This window comes from Capsicum annuum, chromosome 11 (genome assembly GCF_002878395.1).
Source record: "Capsicum annuum cultivar UCD-10X-F1 chromosome 11, UCD10Xv1.1, whole genome shotgun sequence".
In the NCBI taxonomy this organism is placed as follows: Eukaryota; Viridiplantae; Streptophyta; class Magnoliopsida; order Solanales; family Solanaceae; genus Capsicum; species Capsicum annuum.
This window is the reverse complement of record NC_061121.1, coordinates 90,123,054-90,148,248: the sequence shown is the minus strand read 5'-3', so window position 1 is coordinate 90,148,248 and position 25,195 is coordinate 90,123,054. Positions and strand designations below refer to the sequence as shown.

Below are 25,195 nucleotides of genomic sequence, written 5' to 3'. Positions count from 1 at the left end.
TTTACTAGTTTAGGTGTATGCGTCTTGCGCGTGCACCTCAGTTATACTAAATAAGATATTTGTTTAAATAATAAATATGAATACAATAATTAAATTCAACATCTTTTAGAGAATTTATTTAATTAAATCTAACCTTTGCCAAAAAAGAATTATCAAAATCGATCGACATTCATCTATCACCTGTAAACTGCAACAAAACAATACGATGATGGAAACATTAAAACAATATAATTAAGTCTAACATTTACACAAAAAAAAATTTCAAAATCGTCTGACACTCATCTACAATATGTAAGTTACAACAAAATAATACGACAATAGAGATATCAAAATAATACAACTAAACTTAACCTTTGCACACACATAAAAAAAACCACAAAATAGAGATATAAAAATAATACAATTGAACCTAACCTTTACCTAAAAAAAATCTTCAAAGCCGACCGACATTCATCTACCGCCTGTAAATTACTTGAATGATAATAAAAAAGATATATATACACACACGTTGAATTCTATTATTAAACATCTACTAATCTAGACATGCAATCGAATCAAGTTAAATGAGCATCAATCATATTTTCCCAATAAGTAAATCGATTTCTTCTCTAGTTTAACATGCATCTCAATATTTATAAAAGTATTTTCTTAATACGGTCCTCTTTTATGAGTGTTTTTCTATCCTATTTTAGGATTATTTTTTTAATTGGTCACTACAAAAGAAAATATAATATATTATAGATATATATATTGGTTTCAAAAAGTTTCTTTTAAAAAAATAGGTTCCTAACAAGGTGCTGGATCCTAAAAGTTTTTCCTTAAAAACCAACCATACGATTTCTCCTTTTTAATATATAAATTTTGATTCTTATTTTTTTTCTTTCCAATAAATAGGGTTTTCTAAAAAAGTTGCTAACCAAAATTTTTCCACATTTCGTTTAATTCTTTTTTGATGTGAGATTCTTCTTTATTTATTTTTTTCCTTCTCTATTCTAAATATTTGAATAATAATTTAGTTATAATTATTTTTAGAAAATAGTGAAAAGACGATTTTATCTGTTGAAGAGTATTTTAATGAAGGATAAAAAGTTTAAATTACTTTTCTAGGGGGCTTCACACTTTTAATATATTATAGATTATAGATTATAGATATAGATATAAATACTCTCCGTCCTAAATTTCCTAATTTGATTTTTTATTTTACTTATTTTTTTCATTAATAAATAAAGATAATTTTTTTTTCATATTTTGTCTTCTGCATTAATTATTTTTTTTTTAAATTAAAATATAAACATCATTTTACAGAAGTAGTACTGGGATAATTTAGGTATGCTATTAATTATTTTTAATTGATACGGAGGGAGTACTTTTTTTCGTGAACATGAATAATGCTCTCTAACTCCACCATAAACCTCAAACATTAATTATTAATATAATAAAAAAAATCTTTGCTTACCTGCTAACATCATGAATTAAAGTATGGATTATTATCTTACTGTAATTATCCAAATTTTAAAGAAAAAAGAAAACGGAAAAAGAAAGGGAACTGTGAGATAGCAGAAAGAGAAAAAAGAAAAGGTTGCTGTTGCTGAGAAGGAAAGTAGCAAAATTACTATTCAACCCTAAAAACCAAAAGCCTGTTCCACTCCTCATTCATCATCAGCATCATCAATTCCTTCTGTTAATTCAGTCTTGGTGCTTTTTTGTTGTTTGAGAAAAATGGTTTCTTAGGGTTTACTTCTGTGTTGATCCATAATATCGCATTTGCATTCTTCGAAAAAAGAGGGGTGGGGGGTGGGTTCAGTTGTGTATTATTCCAAAACCCATTTCTGCAGTTTGCTGATCTGTACAAATTCTTGCAGATCCACCTTTGGGTTTCTACTCTTTCCTGATATTTTCTTCTTTCAAGATCAGATTTTTCTTCAAATTTCAAGCTTTTTGGTGTTAAGCTGAGCATTTTGAGTAGTGGGGTTTGAGTGCTTTCTTTTGTTGACCCTAATTTTAGTTTTGATGAGTCTGTAAGCTCAATGGGGGACTGATAATTAACTTGCTTTTGTTTATTTTGGTGATTGGGTTGGGGTTCTTGAGGTACTTGTTGTGGAATTTTGCATTTTTTTTTATTTTTTTTTATGTTTGTGTGTGTTTGAACTTCCTGCTTGATTTTGTAGTTCCTACCCTTGTAGTGATTGGGCATTTGGAGTTGACTGAGTGGCTAAAAGTTCAGTTTTGGCCTTAGATTTGATTTTGGATAGTTTCAGACAAGAAGTGCAAGGTGGCAAGACTATTGTTATTGTCTTCTTGCTCCAGGGATCAAGCAAGTGTACATTGTATGTAAAGGAATTGAATTCCCACTTTGAGATTTCTGTGAACACTTGACTTAGCTTTTCAATTTCCAAATGAATTAATGCTGAGAGGGTCTAGCTGAAGTGGTTGAAATTTTGCTCTTTTTGTTTCATGGGGGATATAATATGCTGTTTTAGTTTGGGATTCCTGGGGGGAGTCTGACTGATTAGTGTCGGGTGAGCTGACGCTGACACTGTGATGCCTCCTTCACCAGCTATGAGATGCTCTCCTGGAAGGGAGCTCAGGCAAGAAAATCACAAGAGAGGGCGCAGTCTGGAAAGTGGGATTCATTTGAGGGACAAGGATGATGATCTTGCCCTGTTTAATGAGGTGCAAACCAGAGAAAAAGATAATTTCTTGCTTCAAGCAAATGACGACTTCGAAGACTTATTTTGTAAGATTTTGCGTTAATTTCTGTTTTACATTTTAGAGCTTTATTTTGTTCTGAAGCACAGAAACATGCTCTTGCTTTAGTTTTCATGACTGTATTGCTTTTGTTGCTCATTGTCATTGGCAGCCACTAAATTGAGGTATTTTACGGATTATAAGCTTGGAATATCAATTCCAGCTCGAGGAGAGAGTAGTGACCTGCTTAACGCGGAAGGCGACAAGAATGACTATGACTGGTTGGTTATGTTTTATCTTTCAAGCATTTACTCTGTACTCCCCTATCTTGTCATTTTGTGCTTAGATGTTGAAAATGAACTCAAATGCGTAGTTTTCTCACTACATGCTTTGCCAAACTTTCTGTCCATGTTCTAATTTTGTTAAAAGTTTCCCTTTGCTAACGATTCGAAAACTTTGGAGCCAGAAAGATACGCTTGTTCGGTGTAATTCTACAGTAAATTTTTAGAAAGAAGAAATTCATTCCTATTGTCCTCAGAGATATATTTATTCTTTAGCACACACGTCAGTTGGTGTAAGTTCTTCAATAAACCCCTCATGCCTAATATGCTGATTTATTGATGAAATGTTATCTAATATGCTCACTTATTGGTGAAAGGTTATTGACCCCTCCGGACACCCCTCTTTTTCCTTCTTTGGATGACGAAAGTCATGAGACGCGCCCTATAAATCATGAGCAGAGGGGCCGGCCTAGAAGTCAACCCATTTCAATCTCTAGATCATCAACGGTGAGCATTTTAGTCATTCAACTGTTTTCCTGTCCCTTTTTGGGAACTGTATTGATATTATAGTTACCTAACCATATCAAATGCAAGGAGCTTCTGTTTTAAGTCTGATACAATCAATTTAATAACTTTCATATGGATTGAATGGCAGATGGACAAGAGTTACAGAAGTAGTAGAGGCAGCGCCAGTCCAAATCTCCTTAGCCCATCTCCTATGTCTAGTTATACTGCTGATCAATCAAGAGGGAGACCATCTTCAGCACCTCATTCAAGTCCACCGCCTCAGTTGCGGCATTCTACTCCGGCGAGGAAACCGTCTCACTCACCTAATAAATTCTCAACACCTCCTCCAAGGTCCTCTACACCAACTCCTCGGAGGATGAGCACAGGCTCTAGTGGTACTGCTGCTCCATTGCAAGTGAGGGGCACCTCTCCTGTCAAGACTAATAGAGCAAACTCTGCATCACCAAAGATTAGGGCATGGCAGTCAAATATTCCAGGATTTTCCTTGGAGGCACCTCCCAATCTTCGTACTTCACTGGGTGATCGCCCTGCTTCCTATGTGAGAGGGTCTTCTCCTGCATCCAGAAGTGGATCAAGGTCTGGAAGACAATCAATGTCCCCGACTGCTTCTCGAAGTGTCAGTTCATCACATAGTCATGATCGTGACCATTTTAGCGCTCACAGTAAAGGTTCAGTTGCATCATCTGGTGATGACGACATAGATTCTCTACAATCCATTCCTGTGAGTCGTTCAGATCGTTCAGGTCCAAGAAGTATCAATGGATTCCAAAATAAGAAACCTCTTGGTCTATCAAAGAAGCCAAAAAGAGTACTATCCTCAATTTCTGCTCCAAAGAGATCCTTTGACATGGCAATCCGCCAAATGGTATATTACTCTTCTTTACTATTGCGGTTCGTGGTAGTTACTAGAATTTGCGAGACACTAATATGAACCTGCCATTGATTTTCTATATCGTTTTCTCGTAAAGATGTCACTAGGATGGACAGTTGATTGGAAGTGAGACCATTATGCTCAAGTTGTGCTAAAAATGGGGTTTGGGTAAAAACGCGCAGGGGGTGGGGGGACAGCTGTCAGGTATGCTTTAGGTTGTGTCTTTTTAATGCTTGGGACTAGTTGCCAAAAATGCTAACAGATTTAGGAAAGATTGATATCCTAGCAAGTATGTAATGTTGCTGGAAGTTACAAGTTTTGGTTTATTGATGCTTAATACTTCTTTGAACAGCTTTAACATTTTCATTACACTTGAAACATCAATAAGGATCTTCGTTTATATGCCACATTTTCCAAGGAGCTATCCTGTAAGTATTCTGAAATTAGAATATAAAGACTCATGGACTCTAATATTTTTCAAATTTGTGTGTTTTAGTTGGGTATTTTTCAAATTCATATTCTTCCCCGTAGTGTTCTCTAATTTTCTAAATCTACTGAGAGGAGTACAAAAAACACTGTGTGATTCTCCAATCTGTCCTAGCCTTGATGCGTAGAGTTACTTGATATCTGTTGTTGGTGGGAGGTGGTAGGTATCCGTGAAAAAAAAATCTACTGAGAGGAGTAATTTACTATTATCTATGAAGCACTGATGGCACAGTAGCACAGAGTCTTGGACTATAATTTAACATCTAGGATCTGGAATTACAGAACTAACATATTAGTCTTTTGTTGCCTAGTGGTCAATGAAGTGAATTGGGAACCATGAGGTGTCAGGTTCTAATCCCAGCAGAGAAAAAAAAAACTAGGTGATTTCTTAGGACAGAGTAACCTGTTGCTGGGGAGGTGGTAGATAGCCTGTATTAGTCTGTCTGGACACCATGGTTATAAAAAGGACATCTTAGTGTTTTGTCTATTTGGGTAATTGATTATTCTACCATGGAAACTTGGAACACCCCTTAAACCCTATCAGCTAAAATATTTTCCCAAATGTCATTTTGTTATCTTATGAGTTACAACAACAACAACAACATACCCAGTATATTCCCACCAAGTGGGTTTTGGGGAGGGTAAGTGTACGCAGTCCATACCACTACCTCAAATTTGGATAGAGACGCTGTTTTCGATAGACCCCTGGCTCACAATAAAAAATCTCGACAAGGAATAGTAAAAGAACAAGATACAATAGAAATCAACAATATCCGATAATACCATAAGCAAGAGACACCAAGTAATGCTGCAAAAGAAACAACAACCTAAACTCATACTATCCTGCTACCCTAATCCGCCTCCTCCACAACTTCCTGTCTAGGGTCATGTCCTCAGTAAGCTGTAGTTGCTCCATGTCATGTCTTCTTATGAGTAAAGCAAAGCATAAAAAAATTGATGGCAACACTGGCCTTTGGATTACAAGTAGGGAAAATTATATATATATTTTTTCCTTATTTCGATTATACTAAGGATCTTTGTATACATTTGTTGCTTTTTTTTTTTTTTTTTTTTGGGGGGGGGGGGGGGGGGGAGTATATGCAATTGCATTTTGCATGTGTCATTTGTTACAATAAAAGACTGTTTGTACGGGAAAAGGAAAGGTAAATAAATTTGTTATTCTTCTTTTGAATTCCAATAAGTGAATTTCCTTGAGAAGAAATTAACCCAAAAACAAACTTGTTTTTATTCTTCTATTATGTTGACAGGAAATTGAGAAACAGATCTGTTCTCTTCACTCATTTTGTTCCCTTTTATATTAAAATTCTAAAAATCTCATTGTTTAAAGTGAGTTAGAAGTTGAAAACTTAGTTAATTGTTTGGAAAATCAGAACACCTACATACTGAAAATAGACTTCTCTCTTTCTCTCTCTCTTTTAAAAAAAAAATCTCATTTATTCATTTGTTTTATTTAATAATTGTTATATTTATTTATTTATTAGAACAATTAACTAGTCCTACTAACAATAGTTTCTTAAAGTTAATTATCAATAAATTCTTTCCTCTTTAAATTTTCCGAAAGATGAAATATTGGGTAGGTTGCATTTATTATTGGTTATGTCTTCCATATGTAGCTAGTAGATCTAACCTTGGTATGAAAGATCGATGGGATACATTAATTATTTTCTAGGTTCAAACTCAGGTCTGGAATATTTACAGTGTTGGAGAATCATGCATAATCATATATAAAGGTTGTTGCTGTAATTTATTTGAAGGACTAGTTATATGCCATAGAATGGAAGAGTAACTGTTCAAAATAACTGTAATCTTGTTATACAGACCTTGCATGAAACTGTGAGGCGTAGACTGTTCGGACTAATGTTTTGGCGTATCTGCACCATTTGGTTGTTCCTTGATGCTTCATTTGTAGTTAAAGGCACGTCTTTTTACACCGAGATATTAAATAAGGCACCCAAACTAAAATTGAGTCATGTGGTCTCTGCTATTGGAGTGTTACCCGACCAAACAGAAGCCAGCACACCTCCTAAGAAAGGGACCAAAATATTTGACAGGGCCATTACTAACCATTTACTCCTGTTTTGTTCTTCCTTGTTGTCAAGTGAGCTTCTTGTTACCTTCATTAGCAATTTTTCTTCTTTTCGGAGAGTGACCAAGTGAGTGTTGCAGGGTAGCAAGTAAACATCTGCAAACTCGCAAAACTTAAGATGGTAATGTGCAAGTAAAACTCCTCAGCGAACTAATTAAATATATCCTATACCAGCATTGTTGCCCTAACACCAAAGCATTGGACTTAATAGAGCAAATTCTAGCTGGGAAATTGGCGCTTAATTTTTCTGAAGAAGGAAATACAAACTCTCAGTTGCAGCTAAATAATTACTGAATGGGATACTGTACAGTTTTCTCGTTTAATTTGTTGAGAAAATATGTTTCTGAAGTTCACCCTGCAACAACTCTATTGTAGGATCACAGGAAAGCTCCCCAGAATATGTTCAGGCCTCTCTTATCAAGCGTCCCCAGTTCAACCTTCTATGCTGGAAAAGCAAGTACCGCACATCATTCTATAATTTCCAGAAACTCCTCTATCACAAGTAGCAGTAATGCTAGCTCTGATCAAGCTACAATTGGACTACATGACAATGAAGGAAATGAACAAAACCAGGAGGATATAGGTAACAATCAAGTAAAGATAACATATGCTGATTTACAGGATGAAGTTTTTGTCCTTGATAAGGCTGATTCTACAAATGAAGATCTTGGGAAACAAATCTATGATACGGTCTCTTGCAGTTCACTTGGTGATCTTGATGGTGACCTGAGGGTTGATTCTCTACTTGTTGGCTCTAAAATTTGCAGTCCACATGATAGAACTTTGGAAATGGTAGCAGATGTGGAAGTCTTGAACTCGAAAGCAAGTGTGACCCATATGAATGCTCTAGAAGATGCTGTACTTTGTTCTAGATATGGTCAATGGTACTATGACACTGAATCACTTGATGGAGATCTGAAGCTTTGTCCAGATTGTGTATGTTCAGAAGTACAGTTGGGTGCTACTCCCCCATTAAGTTCGGTAGTTGGTGAGGATTCTCCTGAAACTTCGACGACAATCCTAGAAAGCAGATCAGTTGATGGTCTTGAGCCAGCGGGGAATTCATATGATTCCTCAGAAGCAACTGGCAAGAATAAATTAGGGGATTGTCATCATAGATTGAGTCCTGATGAGGATGAGAAAGCTTACATGAAGTCCAATGTGAATGAAGGTGTGCAAGCTCTTGCAAGCTATCAAGCAATGGCTCAATCACCGTATGCTGACATCATCTCCAAGCCTGTTCTGAATGCTGAAAAAACAGAAGGTGCAGGTATTTCAGTGCTGCTGAATAGATCAAGTAGTGGCAAAGGGAACATTGTTCAGAGCAGGACACTTTCTGTGACTAATATAAATTATGATGATTTATCATATGTAATTGATGCAGTGAACAGTTGCTTGAGAAGCTCCACTGGGTATGGCAGTGCATCTGCTTCATCATCCATTGATTTGGGCTCCACTGGTCATACAGAGACTCGCTTCCAGCGGCAATTAAGTGGAAGGAAAATTGACTTGGAAAATTATCGGAATCAGAGTGACAGAAAGCTCCAAAGCTCCAACTCATCCTTGTCTGGAACTTCAAGTCATGCAGTACAAACTTTAAGCATTGCGACAAGTTCCCTTGAAGAGTCCTTTGACACGTCTGCGTCCGCCCACTTGCAAAAGAATGTTGAGGTAGCATATGTTGATCGAGAAGAACAACTGCTGCATGGAGAAAATACAAAAGTGAACAACTCATGCGCTGATTTTGAGAGTGATGATAATTGTAGAATTGCCTCTAAGTCAGTGGATCACATAGCATCTGTGCCATCCAGTGCAAATTTTGAGGAATCCAGTTCATATATGAATTGTGAAAACTTGGCAAATAACTCAGACAATTCTGTGAATGTGGAACCTTGTGATTTGATTTCTGAAACTCGTCCTATTGAGGAAGATGTGTCAAATTCTTCCGTTGATAAAGCGGAGATTGTGACTTCTTTGGATCAGAGCTCGCTAGATGCAATATCTGAACTGGAAATTGAGAATGGTCATGTGGGTTCTCCTGATTCACAGTCTGATGTTTGCTCCTTGCAACCGGGGAGCAGCATAGAGGAATTAAATGAGCAGTCCTTGCATGCAGCATCTAGTGATGGCGATGAAATAGTAGCATCTGTTGACAAAGCTGATTCCATGGATCACAAGGACAGCGTTCTCGGTATGTATATTTCTTTTGTTGTAATTATGCACATTCTTGTATATTTTCCTTTTCGGAATTCATATTTACTGTTGAGCCAAATGACAGAATAAAATCTACTATCTTTAATCCCATTAAGAGTTTAAGCTGTACATCCACTAGTTTGCTCTTCCGTATCTGAAGTTTCATCTCTTTTGACAGAAGAATCAACTGTTACACTGGAGGGCCAAGCAGGTAACAAGCCAAGAAGCTTGACACTAGAAGAAGCTACTGATACAATACTGTTTTGTAGCTCCATTGTACATGACCTTGCATATCGAGCTGCAAACATAGCTATTGAAAAAGAGAATTCAGTTCTGTTGAAAGATTCACGGCCCACGGTGACTATAGTGGGCAAGGCGAATTCTGACAGAAGGGATCCGCGTGGTAGAATCTCAGGTAGACGTAATTCTAAGTCCTCTCAAAAGGCTAGGCTGAAGATGGAGACGGACGCAAAACCTCCTCAAAGCAACATCAACACCGAAAGTGATGATAAGATCGACAAATCCACAACTCGCATTGTTGGAGCTCCTATTAAAGGTGACAACTTGAATCCCCCAAAGCTGGAATCTAAGTGCAACTGCACCATAATGTGAGTACTCTTGTCAGATCAAAATTGATCCTGATGCCTGGTTGCAATTCAGTTCTTGAGGCCCATTTGGTCATCAGCAGTTCCTTTTTGTTTGTTTGTTTTGCATTATTTGTAAGAAGAAATATTTATCTAATAACATAATCATTGTAAAGCTTAATTGATTTTTAGGGAGATAATAGCACAAGGCATTGGAGGTTGGTTCCAATGGCCATATTCTTGTTAGTCCATTTGTTGTATGTGATTGTAGTTTTAACACTGGAGAGCAAGTGTGTATTCTTCTTTTCCTTTCTGGTGCTAGAGGAAATTCTAAATTCAGAACCCTTCAATTTGGGTTCGTAATTTTTTTGCTGCAGATAAAAAAAGGGTTATTTAGCTATAAATTTTATTTATTCACTGTTCTTATTATACGTTCTGAAACAGCTTCTATACCTCCACGAGGCAGTTTTAAAGTTTGCATACACTCTACCCCCTCTTAGACCCTAGTTATGGGATTTCACTAGTTATGGGATTTCACTGGGTATCATGTTGTTATTCTTATTATATGTTGATATGTATAGTTTGTTCCTCTTCGAAAGGCAAATATTCTTCGCATTTCAAAATGGTTGTACATTTAAGGCTAGAAGACCGCTCGAAGATATTCAGGACTATAGCATATTGTGAACGAAGTGCATTAGACGTGTGTGCTTCGATTGTGGCACAATTGAGTGTGGATATCATGAACTTGAGGTGCAAGATATCATATAGGCAGAGAAATTTTAGGAAATTGCATGTCATAGATCCAAATATGGGTGATTTTAGATATATGATTCTAAATAAGAATGTTTTTGAAGAACAATTTTTCTTACTTTTTAATATACTAAAAGTACTATTTTGCCCTTCTACATCTCAAATATATTTTTGAACTTTCCATAATCATTTATCTCTCAAATTTTATATTTTATTATTCACTTTTTTATTTTTCCTTTACTTTTATTATTCAACTTTTTTTTTTTCACTTTTTTATTTTTTCTTTAAATTTATTATTCTATTTTTTTATTATTTTTAGTTTTTATTTTTTCCTTTAACTTTATTTTCATGTTTTAATTTATTTATCTCAACTTTTATTCTTTTCTCTTTTTTTTTTCTCAACCATTATCTATTTCTTCAGTTTTTTTCTTTTTCTAATTTATTTGTCTAAAACCTTTATTTAGAGTTTTTTTTCCCCCCCAGATTTTTCTCAGATATTCATTCTCGTTGTTCATCTTTTTTCCTCATTTCCCTTGCTTTTCTTTCTTTTTGTCCGATTTCAATCAAATAGACTCACGATATTAATCATCAACCATTGGATCACGACTTGGTTCAACTTGGAGATTATCCTCATTTCTCCTCTTTCTCTTGATCCTCTTTTACATCATGGTATAAGAGCTATTGACTATTGATATGGTCTAAGTTAAGATAATCGAGGAGAAAAATTAAGAAAGCTAGTAGGAGTAACAATGATGGTGGTGATAGATAATGAATTGCCCAAGAAATTGAGTCATAATCATCAATTGTATTTGAATGCATCAAATCTGTCTGAAGTTATGTTGATTTTTATTCAATTAACGAGATCTAAAAACTATTGTGTGGATTGAATCGATGAGAATTGTCATACTTGGAAGAAACAAGTTGGGATTCATCAATGGCACAAGTAGGAAAGAAAGCTTCGACCCACAAATCTCTTATTTCTCAAGGATGTGTTGCCCGAACGTTTAATATTTGGCTCTTGTACTGTGGATTCGAAGGAGTGGTTTTTTTCACTTGCAACTTGTGATCGACCTCTGAATGACACGGTATTATCACTTGCTATCCTAATCTATATTTGTAATGTTCTTTTGACTTGTCCTTTGTTTTGTTCCTCCCTTTCTTCTGGTAGGTCAAACATGCTGACAGTATTTCTTGTTTGGCTGTTTGTAATGGTTATATTTATTCTGGTTCTTAGTATACAAGCTTAAAGTTTTTAATGGTTATTTTTATGTGTATGCTGTAGACGATGAACGTCTTGGTGAAAATCCAGCTTCTACTAATGTTGATCAGTAGTTTTGTTTGAATTTATTCGAAAGTGCTAAAGTTTGTTGGTTTGGGTTTTTATTGTTTGTTTGCTTGTTTTGCATGGAACTTTGATGTCTTATCCTTTATTCTTGCCCTTTACTTCATTAGTAGAGCTAGGGGGCAGAGTTAAGTAGAGGTTGTGCATTGGTGAAAATTCATATGTTATATTATAAGGTCAAAAATTGTTTTTATATGTATATTGTAGTTGATGAACACCCTTGATGAAAATTCAGCTTCCACTAATACTGGTCAGTAGTTTGGATTGACTAATGTCTACCTGCTACCTTTGTAACTTTGGTGTAGAGTTGTAAATTTTCTATTCACTAGTAGAGCCAGGTGTATAGTTAGAGGGACAAAAGGGGGTCATTCGGACCAACAACAACATACCAAGTGTAATTCCACAAGCCACAAGTGGGGTCTGGTGAGGGTTGAGTGTATGTACCCCTATCTTGTGCAGGTAGAAGGGGTCAGCTGGACCCCCTTTTGTCAAAAATTCATATTGTATATACAAGGTCAAAAATTCTCCTTGTTGTGTATATACTGAAGATAATGAAAATCCGGCCTCCACCCCTTTGAACGATGTTGTTTCAGTAGTTGATTGGCTAAATATCTAGATGCTACTTTGTAACTTTGGTGTAAGCTGTAAACTTTTCTATATGTTCAATTTTTGGAGATCTATTTCCTCTTGCTTATTCTATGTCTAGTCAGAATTTTTCTTTTAAATTGTTCAGCTGGGTAAATATATGTATAGAATTGGCTACCCCAAAATATCAAAGGAACTCTGGAAAAGGTTGAATGTTGACTTAGGCAAGGTGTCTATAAATTACGAGTAAGTAAAAGAGAGTGAATTTTTCCTTTGAAACTGAATAAACTATCTAGAAATTCTTTGATGTGGTTTACTTCAAAGTAAACAGTGAAATTAAACATACAGTAAAGGAATGATGCATCGATTATGTATCCAAGCAAAGGTATTTGAATAATTGAAAGAGTAAGAGAAAAAGGTACATGATTCTTGCCTTACCTGAAATGCACAATTACAAAAGTTAAGCCACTTTATGCATCATGAATTTACAATTGTATCAATAACCAACCATATTAGAATAGGGCTTATAGTAGGATAAGTTAGAAGAGAAGCAGTGTTGTGGCACAGTTTGAGTTGTATCATAACATACCCGGGTGCTTCGCCAACAATATTCCATTATTGGCGATCATCTTACTTTGTTTACTTATTTATGTAATGAATATGTTGTAATGCTCTTATTCAGTGTTCTAATTATTTTGTCACAATATTTGGACACAATATTCTGCTACATGAGGAAGAAGGCAAAATATGAACCTAATATTGTTGTGAAGTTCACTACAACTAATTTTGTATTTAGAAACAAGATTGATGCTCTTTATCACAATTTTGTGGAAAATGGGAAAGATTTTTTTGCCATCCCCAAGAAACATGAGGTTGAGGAGTATATCAGAGGCTTCTATTGTGATGCAAACGTACCATGGAACAAGGTTGACTATGTGTTATTTCCAGTTTATGTTCCATAAGAAAAATCTAAACTTGAACACTGAATTTTGAGAGTTTTTGACTTTACTGATTGGTGCATATATGTATACGACTCCAACCGTATCAGGCGCAGTGATAAAGTTGTTCAAAAAGTGATGTTACCTTACCAAATATTGATACCGTATTTTCTAAAAAAGGTCAATTTCTATCTTGAGAAGGGCATTGACAAATCTGAAAATGACACTTTATCGATAAAAATAGTTGATGAGCTTCCACAACAAACTCAATGGTATCTTATTGCATTCATTTTTTAAATGTTCATTTCACTTCTTTTTTTGTTGTTTTTCATATATTCACGCAATATATTTCTTTTGTATCGCAGTAATTATGGAGCATTTGTTTGTGCATTTGGTGAATATGTCATTCATGGTAGAGATATTCCTAAAGAGATTGACATTGGTTATGTTCGCATGATGTATGGATCTTTATAGTGGGCTTATGAAAAGAGAAATATAGCAGTTGGTATAAAAGGCAACACTACAGAAATAGTTGGCAGATTATTTGGAAAGGAAAAGAAGAAGAGGACGCATCAGGAGTAGTAGTTTAATTTTGTAGTTATTGAAAATCACTGCACAAGAAGGATTTTTAGCTATTTTTATGCGATTATGTAAAGTTTAAACAGTCTTTTCAAATTGAATCGGCTATTTTTGATACGATAACGTAAAGTATACAATGTAGAATCGCTACTGATTCATTTGTTGGTGTCTTTGTATATTTATGTTTTATTATCAAAGAATATTTTTTGCCTTTTCTTGTGGAAAGTCTTTCCCCTAAGGCAAGAGTTATTGAGTATCTTCTAAATTAGTAAACAATATGGTAGGGCCAATTCATGCCCATGAGGTATAACTTGTTCCTATGGGGGTTGTCTTATCATTAATTATGTACGACTGCTACATGAGTATTTTGACCATTGTGAACTTTTCAATCACATTTGTCCTCAATTAAATGGCATAAAATAAGAAACAGTTTAGACCTTGTAATCTAAGGGTAATCTACTCCTCCTCGGTAGTTGTTTCTCCATTTTTATTTATTTGGTTAGATGCTTGGTTTTGTTGATTGGTATCATCTTTTTTCTACTCGCAATTGAATACCCTCCCGTGCTTTTTTTTTTTTTTGTAATTTTTAATATTTATTGCTTTTGTTCTTGTCTTATAGTATTTTAGTTTTTGGTCTAGAAGATTGATTCTCATATGGTTGTAAGATTGTAATATTCCTATAAATATATTTTGTATGGTAGAGGAAGAATGTTCTTTGAAAAGTTGTGAGTTGAACCACCTTTGATGTCTAAGTCTTTCCTCTAGGGCAAGTGTTGTAGATCATCTGCCGAATCATTGCAGAATAAGCAAGTGTCAACTATTGCCCATGGGGCATAACTTGTTCCTTTAGGGTCTAAAAATCTTGCCTCTTGGGCAAGACTTATAAATTATCTACCAAATCATTATACACTAATCTAGTATTAGCTCTTGGCCATGGGGCATAACTTGTTCATTTGTTGTATTAATTTTTGCCTCTACCGCACGAGCTGTAGATTATCTTTCAAGTTATTACAAACTAAGCTAGTGTCAACTCTTGCCCATAGGGCATAAATTATTTATTTGGGGCTTAAGTCTTGCCTCTAGGGAGAGTTTTATAGATCATCTGTCGAATAATTGCCGAATAAGCTAGTGTCAACTCTTGCCCATGAGGCATAACTTGGTCCTTTGGGGTCTAAAAATCTTGCCTCTTGGGAAAGACTTATAAATTATCAACCAAATCATTACACACTAATCTAGTATCAACGCTTGGCCATAGGGCATAACTTGTCCGTTTGTTGTATTAATTTTTTCCTCAAGGGCACTAGCTGTAGATCATCTTCCAAGTTATTACACACTAAGCTAGTGTCAACTCTTGCCCATAGGGCATAACTTGTTTCTTTGGGACTTAAGTCTTGCCTCTAGGGAGAGTGTTGTAGATCATCTGCTGAATCATTGCAGAATAAGCTAGTGTCAACTCTTATCCTTGGGGCACAAATTATTCTGCATCTTGCCTTCAAGGCAAATTTTAAAGTGTATCCCGTGGAATTACTTACATCACATTTCTTGGGGGTGTAGTCCTTCCCCGAATCCTGTTAATATGATATATTTTTACACATCAATATATATAAAAAATTAACATGCTAAGTAATTTTTATAAACAATCAATAAGAAGGTATTGAGTTAAATACTTCACCACAAGTTAAAACTTAATATAAATAAGAAAACATTCGTGATTGAAAGTCAAAAGTTCTTGTTACTAACTAAAATAGGGGATCAAAAAACCCTATTATAACTACTATTTTGATCTAAATTCTCGGATAAAAAGTAAAACTAATCATATTTTTTTTTTTAATTTTTGTTTCAGAATCTTCTTGCATATAGATGAAGGATAGGAGTGTAGTGACAATTTGATCTATTATGCCCGGTTCTTTTGCATCTTAAACATCTGTAATTATTTTTTGAAAATTCTATTCTGCAAGGATATTTGGATGTTTGTCTTCTCCCAAGCAGAACCTCCTTATCTGGGGGTTTTGTGATTAGATCTTTTATGCAATCAGGAACAATCCATGATGTTGTGCTTCCAACTGGTATGATTTCTCCCTAGTATATTTGAAGCCAAAATTGTCTTGAGAACCAATGAGAACAATAGCTAGACTTGTTCATATGTCTACTATTTATCGCTGCAATTTCATGGGTCATGGTATCTGATCTGTTTGAAATACCAAGCATTGACAAGTCCTACTCTTCAGGTCTACAATATATTCAACTCCTTCTTCTCTTACAACAAATGTTATTGCATCAATGAGTTCTACCTGTAAATAAAATGATAAATAAATGGCAACTTATAGTGAAACATCTAGTATATGAGCAGAATCAGGCATACAGAGCAATCAATCATACAAAGGGGACGAATCTTGAGGCAACCAAAAAAAGAGCTACAATCAAGCATATAACATCAAATCACAGTCCAATATTGAGCTAATCGAAAATCTAATAATAAGTGACCAATAATAAGGAGTCACAATTAAGGTTCTATTTCAAAATGGAAGAGAAGGGCCAATATAGGGGATAGTTAGAGTTTTGATACTTGGCTTGGTCAGGGAAAGTGCAGAAGAAGGATCTGTTATCCAAGGAATGAGCTTTCAAAGTCAAATTCTTTGTATTATATAGAAAAGACAGAACCTTGCTCAGGAACAATAGCTGATTCAATAGTGATGCTTCCAACATATGAGTAGGAGAATCAGCTATAAATAAACTGACATAGAACAAATATTGCATCTAACCTAAGAGTAGAATCAACTATGATAGTTAAATATCTAGTATATTAGCAAAATCAGCCATACAGAGCAATCAAACATACATAGAGGATGAATCTTGAGGCAACAAAAAAAACAGCAACAATCAAGCATACAACATCAAATCACAAACGATCACAAAACTACGAGCAGAAGCAACGGAACAGAAGCAACACAATACATATTTCGCGCACGAATCTCAAGGAAATAAAAAAACTAGCAATAAATCACAAATAAAGTAAACCAGCTATATATAATCTGCAATAAAAAATAGTAACAATATATTTCCCTATTATCAAATACAATTTCCATTACTTACTTTCAATTTTAAGGCAGCTTGAATCTTGTCAGCCACCTCCACTTTCGCCCAACGTGTGGTCATGAAAATAGCCTTGCGCTTCCATTTTTATTTCATAAAGCCATCTTTGTAACTTATTCTGAATGTAACTGATCAGTCTCAGTATTGGCAGTTGCCTTTCTTTTCTTAGTACCGCATTCATGGACTCCACGTTGTTAGTCGTAAACATATTGTACCTTCTGTTGGTATGAAATGAACGAGCCCATCTTTTTGGTTCTTCTTCTTTCAAGTACTTTGTAGCAACTTTTTTTTCTATCTTAGACATGAAAGTATAAAATTTAGTTTATTTGTATGTTGTTGCTGCGTTGTAGAAGAGTGATAGAACCACATCTGAGAAGTATCTTTTTCTTAAATTCTTCTCCATGTGATAGATGCATATCCCGTGCCAACACTCTGGATAGACATTTGCAATTACATTTGCAATGGCTGGGTGATGATCTGATATAATAGACAATTGTTCACGTACCCTAATTGCATTTCTTAACTGATTGAAGAACCAATTATAAGACTCATTATTTTCCGAGTCTGTAATTTCAAAAGCCAAAGGAAATATTTTGTTGTTTCCATCCTTTGACACTGCTATCATGAAGATATCAGGATATTTTGACTTCAAAAATATTGTATCTACCATTATTACCGGTTCACAGTTGGTCCATCCAATGATTGAAGCGCCATAAGTAAAAAATGCATATTGAAACCTGTGTTGAGCAAAAGAATATGAGTAGCAATTTGCATTTGATGTTTATAATCAGAGTATAAAAAATTTTCTAAACTAAGTCTTTCCCATGAGGCAAGAGTTGCATATATGTTAATAATCTAATTAGTGCGATTAAAGAATAAACTTTTGCCTCCTGGATAAAAGTTTTCAACTTCAACAATATAGTATTTGTACAATAATTTTCTAAACTAAGTCTTGCCCATGAGGTTAAGAGTTCCATCTATATTAATAATCTAATCAGTGCAAATAAAGGATAAACTTTTGCCTCTTGGACAAAAGTTTTCAATTTCAATAATTTTCTAAACTAAGTCTTGCCCATGAGGCAAGAGTTGCATATATGTTAATAATCTAATCAGTGCAATTAAAGAAGAAACTTTTGCCTCTTGGGCAAAAGTTTTCAATTTCAACAATTTTTTAAATTAAGTCTTGCCCAAGAGGCAAGAGTTCCATATATGTTAATAATCTAATCAGCGCAAACAAAGGATAAACTTTTGTCTCTTGGGTAAAAGTTATCAATTTCAACAATTTTTAAACTAAGTCTTGCCCAAGAGGCAAGAGTTGCATATATGTTAATAATTTAATCAGTGCAATTAAAGAATAAACTTTTACCTCTTGGGCAAAATTTTTCAATTTCAATAATTTTCTAAACTAGGTCTTGCCCATGAGGCAAGAGTTTCAATGTTAATAATCTAATCAGTGCAATTAAAGAATAGACAAAAGTTTTCAATTTCAATAATTTTCTAAACTAAGTCTTGCCCATGAGGCAAGAGTTGCATATATGTTAATAATCTAATCAGTGCAATTATAGAATAAACTTTTGCCACTTGGACAAAGTTTTTAATTTCAACAATTTTCTAAACCAAGTCTTGCCCATGAGGCAACAGTTGCATATATGTTAATAATCTAATAAGTGCAATTAAAGAATAAATTTTCACCTCTTTTCAATTTCAACAGTATAGCATTTGTTCAATAATTTTCTAAACTAAGTCTTGCCCATGAGGCAAGAGTTCCATATATGTTAATAATATAATAGTGCAAATAAAGGAAAAACTTTTGCCTCTTGGGGAAAAGTTTTCAATTTGAACAATTTTCTAAACTAAGTATTGCCCATGAGACAAGAGTTGCATATATGTTAATAATCTAATCAGTGCAATTAAAGAATAAACTTTTGCCTCTTGGGCAAAAGTTTTCAATTTCAACAATTTTCTAAACTAAGTCTTGCCTACGAGGCAAGAGTTGCATATATGTTAATAATCTAATCAGTGCAAAATAAAGGATAAAACTTTCCTCTTGGGAAAGAGTTTTCAATTTCAACAATTTTCTAAATTAAGTCTTGCCCGGCCATAAGGCAAAAGTTGCATATATGTTAATAATCAGTGCAATTAAAGAATAAAATTTTGCCTTTTGGGCAAAAATTTTCAATTTCAACAGTATAACATTTGTACAACAATTTTCTAAACTAAATCTTGCCCATGAGGCAAGATTTGCATATATGTTAATAATCTAATTAGTGCAATTAAAGAATAGACTTTTGCCTCTTAGACAAAAGTTTTTAATTTCAACAGTATAACAATTGTACCTAATTTCATCGTCCCTCTTTATGATTGTGTACGTTCTTGGGTTGTTTTCTTTAATCATGTGAAGATACAATGACAACCTTTTGTAGTTCTCTTCTTTGGTTCCTCTTATCACCGTATAGGCATGCTATATTGCTCGCCATCCTTTGTTGTAGGATATGATTATTCCGTATTTCCTTCTCATTTTATGTACCACGAAGTTTGGTGTGATTACGTTACTAGAGTCACGCACAAGTTCTTGACCTTTGATGTCGCATTCTTGTGATCGGACGTTATGAAATTACCCAAGAAACTGTAAGCCTTCTCATATGTAGTAACCTGAAAGAGTAAAGAATCGACAATCTTTGAGGCATAAAACCACCACACTCAGTTGTCGTCCAAACATCACAGTGAATATCTTGTTGTGCTTGATTTGGTAACCTTAAATTGGATGTTGTATGTAATTGCAATGTTTGACATACACGTCATCATATTTTGTTTTTTAATAAAGATCGAATTGATATTTATCTCATTCAAAGAGGCATTCTCAAGAGAGTACTCTCGACATCAAGTTTCCTTTTTTTTTGTCGTACCCTCTTAATCTTGGATGGCTACCCCATTTCTTCAGCTATTTCAGCCTCCAATATTAGTTCAATAACTATTAACTCATTATTTCTATCGATATTTTTAATTGATTGTCCCATATTGTATTGGTCAATACTTATTTTTTTTTCATCCATTCCAAGCACAACCCTTGTGAAAAATAAAACAACTAAAGATTAGTAACAATTTAATTTAGAATAGATATCTTTAACAAGTAAAATCATTAAAGAGTAAGGCATAGTCAGCTATTCCCCATGGGGCATAACTATCAAAGTCTTCACTCTAAAGCAAGAGTTATAGGTTATCTGCTAAATCATTACAGACTATGGCAGTGTCAACTCTTTTTCATGAGGCATAACTGTCTCATTCTTTTCCTCTGGGAAAAGAGTTATAGGTCATCTGCTGTAATACCCCAGAAAATTTTCTTTGTAAAGATTTCGTGAGAAACGTATTGAGTTTTACACTTTAGAGCGATCCATAATTTTTTTGTGTAGTATTTCTAAGACGTTGACCTACCATTGCGTAGAGTATCGAATAAGATTTCCAACGATATGTAGATCATCAAAAACGGACACTCGAGCGATGAGTTACGACCATTCCGATCGAACTACGACCATTTCGATCGAACTGTGAACAGTAAAATGTGCAGGAAATTAGAAATTACTGCAGCTAGGTGAATTTCAGGGTCAACTTCAAACGACCATAACTCCTTGTACATAATAATCTGGGTGAGATACTATATATCAACGGAAATATCTAAGGGTCCTCTTTCTAATGAAATTGGTTTCATCCAATTTAGCGGTCGGAGTAAAACGTTATGGTCGATCTACTTAAGCCTATCAAAACAGTCCACCAAAGGACAAATTTGACATTATTTATTTTTTAAGGGCAATTTGGTCATTTCACACCCCCCTCTTGGACAAAAATTTGTCCATTTAATCCATAATTGAACCTTCAAAATTTATTTTCTCCATGAAACATTTGAGATAATGAAACCCTAGCCAAATTTCACCTTCAAATATCTTTCAATTTCACCGTAGAAATCCAAAATTAATCCGATAAACGAACTCCTCATTTCAAGACCTTCGAGGAGCACCCATTATTTGTACGAATAGGATTCCGTAATCAAGAATTTAATTTCAAGGTATGTGGGATTTTGAACAAGAGCAATCTTCCATTCTTGTGCCCAAAGCTTTAATTTTATTATGGTTTTACATGATTTTGCAAGTGAGATTATGTCTAAATAATTCGATTACGAGATTATGATGGTTGAATGAATAAAATTTGATTCATATGGTTATCTCAATATTTTCATGATATGATTTAATAATTATCATTGCGAATTACACACTTTTACCATGAGGTGATATTTTGAATAATTTTGGGACGTATGTCGAGATGGTATTTTGGAATAATATTTTGAGATATGTGTCAGACTTTATGCTTCTAATGACGATTTGAATTATTGAATAAATATTTGAGACATGAGATGTCTTGATATCTATAATTGTAAATTTCATATTTTTATTTTCAATGATTTCGAGATATATGTTGAAATGGTATTTTGGAATGATTTTTAGATTTATGATAAGCTTAAAGCTTCTTTATGGTGAAATTGAATCATTGAGCATATTGAGATATAACGTTTGAGATGTTACCATGAGTTTTGATATTTTCTCAAAAACATTGATGTTGTCATGACTTGATAAATTGTTATATTTTGACATTTAAAAAGCTTGAGTTCTATTATTGAAATTTCATGATATTCGAAAATGGGTATACACTAAAATTACTTTATGAAGGATTTATAAGACTTTGAATTTTTTTTCAATATGGATATACATGATTACTTCATTACTCAACTTCTTAAATTGAGAATTTATGCTATGAATTGCATACTACTACAATGAATTGATATTTCTAAAGGCTTTCGAGATAAAAGTTGTGATTTGAGTTGTACTACGGGATATGTATTCTTATTATGAATTGAAGGTCTCAAGTGCTTTTCAAAAGTTGTTGTCATGATTTAATTATCGAATTGAAAGAATAATTATTTGAGTACATTGACCTTGACCTCGTAGAGTCGAGATGATTTTGACTATGAGAAAAATTGATTTTGATATAGATGTTGAGATGAATTTTGGTGTTTTTTTCCGAATGATTTTGATGAGTTGAATTGTTGAAAATATTACGTATTGAGTCTTCATATCCTTGTCCAAATGTCAAATCGGTTATGGTTCAATGCATTGATACCTTGTTGATGTTGAAAAAGATTAAAATGTTTTAAGTCGAAGTTGGGGTTAGGAATCCACAAATTGTTGATGAATTATAAATTGAGATATTTGTTTTAGTCTTTATGATAGACCCTTGTGATGATGACAATAGATTTCCTAACGCGTTCTGAGCTTGTCGGGGACTAGTACTTAGCACCAAGAGAGAAATTTGGTATTTCTCCAAACCTATGTGCCACCGTAGGGTTGTTTGATGATGATATTATTGGCCAGAGAGCCTGATTATGATTATTGCAGTTTTAAGGTCGTACTCCCTGGCAAAGAGTATGACGCTCCCGCCAACGGGGGTTTCAAACATTAGTATTCCATGTAGCTCACGTGGGGTTATTGGTTATAGAAAACTCCCCTATCCATAAAAGTCATGTTTCTTGAATTACCGAGTCACTAGTCAAAGAGTTGAGATATTATGATGAATTATGATTACCTATGATGAATTTTGACGATATGATAATTTATGATGATTTATCATAATTTATGATTTTTGATGATTTACATGGATTATGAGATTTTACCATTTGAACTATTTATTATGAAAGTATGAAGAGTATGATTTGATATAATTCAAGCCAAGTGAGTCATGATTGTCTATATGCATGTTTTCATGAACTTGATGATTTATTTAAAGTGTTGCATGCACCCCCACATACTCAGTACATTCTCTTTGTGCTGACCCCCATCTACTATTCTATTCAGTTGCAACATCTAGTCAGCAGGTAAAGGAGTCCTTATAGTTCAAGGTCTTATGTTGGTTGTTTCAGTTCAGAGACACTGTATCTTCTTCTATCGGCCATATTAAGTGGGATGGTTGGGAGTCATGACCCGTTTATGTACAGGCAATACTAGTAGAGGCTTCATAGATAGTAGTAGTGGTTGATGTATTCAGTCTCCTTCTTGTATATGTATATGTGTTAGTAGAATTGTCATCTTGTAATTCCAATATTGTATTGAACAGATTCTGTATTGAGATATTTTTAGCTTCATTCTCTCAGAATTATATTTTAAATCAGCTGCTTTTGAGTTATACCTATGAAAGGGTTAGCTTGGGGTCACTTGTGACCTTACGTATTGTGTGGTGTCTCAGGACTCTATTTTTGAGGCGTTATAGTCTTGGTATCAGAGCATAAAGTTCAAGTGTCCTAGGGTGTCTATGATGCCGTGTCTAGTAGAGTCTTGCGGAACGGTACGGAGACGTCTGTACTTTTCTTTGAGAGGCTATAAGGCATTTAGAAAAGGTTGCTGTTCTTTCAAGTCTTGAATCATGCAATAAATTTAAACCAGATAAGCTAACAAATTTCTTTTCAGGATCTATAAGTGACAGTTTGTACTTTTCTATCTATGTGCTATTCTTGAGATAGTATGAGCAGCATGTCCCGGTTCTTTTCCTGATAATGTTTTCAGACTGATTAGCAAAATATTTCAGAAGTCTCGTAAAAGTGGCTTCAGAAGAGCCTCCCAGTGTGTTATAGGTTCCTGAAGTTTCATGTTATGTCTTCTTCTTTATGACTTGTTCAGCTAAGACTGAGTGGATGCATACTTCTTGATCATTGAATATGGTATGCCAAGTTCCTATCTCCCGTAATCTTGCTATCATCTTGTTGTTGAAAAAAATAAAAGTCTAGTGAAGCCATGTGGAGCTCTTTCGATTCACTGGCACAACTGTTTTGTTATTCACCTCAATATTTTTTTCAAAACTCATATTCAAAGCTTAGTGGAGCAGTGTGCGGCCTATTTCGATCCACTAGCAACTTGTAGTTCATCTTATTCCTTATGCTGGCTGAAAATATGGGATTTGGAGGTGTAGTAGTAAGAAAGATGGTAAGTGTAATTTGTTGAGCATAAGTATGGCAGAATTCATTTTTGCATATATTTGGGGTTAATAGGGAGTGATATATCCTTGTGTGTCAATTTAGTGATGTAGTTTGTTAGAGGTATGAAATGGGTGTTGACGATATTTGTATGCCAGAGAGTATAGGTTAGTAATGAAAGTACTCGGTGGGTGACTGTTGTTAAATTATGCCGTTGCTGGGTTACAAGAGAAAGTTAAGTTAAGACGTAAAGAGCTATGAACTAAGTTAAGTTGTGTATGAAGGATAGATATTAGTGACGGGTGAAAGAAGGATGTGTTAATGGATTGTGAATAAGATAAGCTATATGATTATGACCAATTATTATTGTTATGAAGTTTAAATAGGCTAGCATTTGTTGAGGATTGTTTTATAGTTTCTAAGTGGAAATTTCGTGCGAAAAGTTTTAAGTTATATTGTGTGCTAAAATTTAAGTTTAAATGATTGGTGATCGTGAAGGTGACTGTGACGATTTCTTGATTAATGATATTAGTTGTTAGGAAGTGACCTAGTAGGCTTGAATAGTGGATATAAGAGCCTAAGTTTGGTTGATTCGTGATTAAGTTTGATGTTGTGTTTATGATAAGAAAGTTCACCCAAGATATTATGGAACTGCTTTAATTTTGAGGATTAGTGTATGACTGTAATGGTTGAGCTTCTTAGATGTGATTTTGATTCTTATGGTTTAGAAATATAAGTTTAGAAGTATGATTTTAATAAGCGATGACAGAGGCAGTGTGGTCCGTTAAGGATGAGAAAAATTTGAGTTGAGCGTTAGACTCTAAGATTGAAATTCCGAAGTTGAGCTGTAAGCGTTGAATCTCTAGATGGTGTATGCTTATTTTGAGCTAAGTGGTAATGTGAAGTAAGATTGAGATTAAACTTTCATGTATATTGTGGTTAGTTGAAGTTTTAAGTGGTTATCTTGAGGGATTGTGGTGTACATGTTTCAGATTCTGGAAGCTAGTTATGCTTCAATTCGTAAACTTCTACTAAACGATCTTTATTTTCCAAGTATTCCAGCTCAGTCAATCAGAATCTTATAGTGTACCTTCTCATTTATCATTTCATCATGTTATCCAAGGATCTTAGGAATGAACTCATTTTCATATGGAGAAT

The 25,195-nt window shown here is 34.4% G+C and overlaps 1 protein-coding gene across 3 annotated transcripts; it reads left to right on the top strand.

Moving 5' to 3' along the window:
* Positions 1–1,463: 1,463 nt before the first annotated feature.
* On the top strand, positions 1,464–10,116 carry LOC107847526. 3 transcript variants are annotated; one of them, XM_016691825.2, is made up of 7 exons: positions 1,500–2,088; positions 2,169–2,737; positions 2,861–2,969; positions 3,347–3,476; positions 3,625–4,362; positions 7,337–9,152; positions 9,333–10,116. In XM_016691825.2, the coding sequence occupies exons 2-7, from the start codon at positions 2,542–2,544 to the stop codon at positions 9,764–9,766; spliced, it is 3,423 nt and encodes a 1,140-aa protein (XP_016547311.1). In that variant the 5' UTR covers positions 1,500–2,088; positions 2,169–2,541; the 3' UTR covers positions 9,767–10,116. The 3 variants fall into 3 exon arrangements, with proteins under 3 accessions (XP_016547310.1, XP_016547311.1, XP_047254795.1); XM_047398839.1 differs by having other exon boundaries at positions 1,500–2,327; positions 2,558–2,737; XM_016691824.2 differs by having other exon boundaries at positions 1,464–2,737.
* The last annotated feature ends 15,079 nt before the right edge of the window (positions 10,117–25,195 follow it).

Bases quoted from the DNA above. Each gene is read 5' to 3' on its own strand.
- LOC107847526 (XM_016691824.2), top strand. From the start codon at position 2,542: ATGCCTCCTTCACCAGCTATGAGATGCTCTCCTGGAAGGGAGCTCAGG. The intron at 2,970-3,346 runs GTTGGTTATGTT...TATTGGTGAAAG, and splicing joins GACAAGAATGACTATGACTG to GTTATTGACCCCTCCGGACA. The intron at 4,363-7,336 runs GTATATTACTCT...ACTCTATTGTAG, and splicing joins ACATGGCAATCCGCCAAATG to GATCACAGGAAAGCTCCCCA.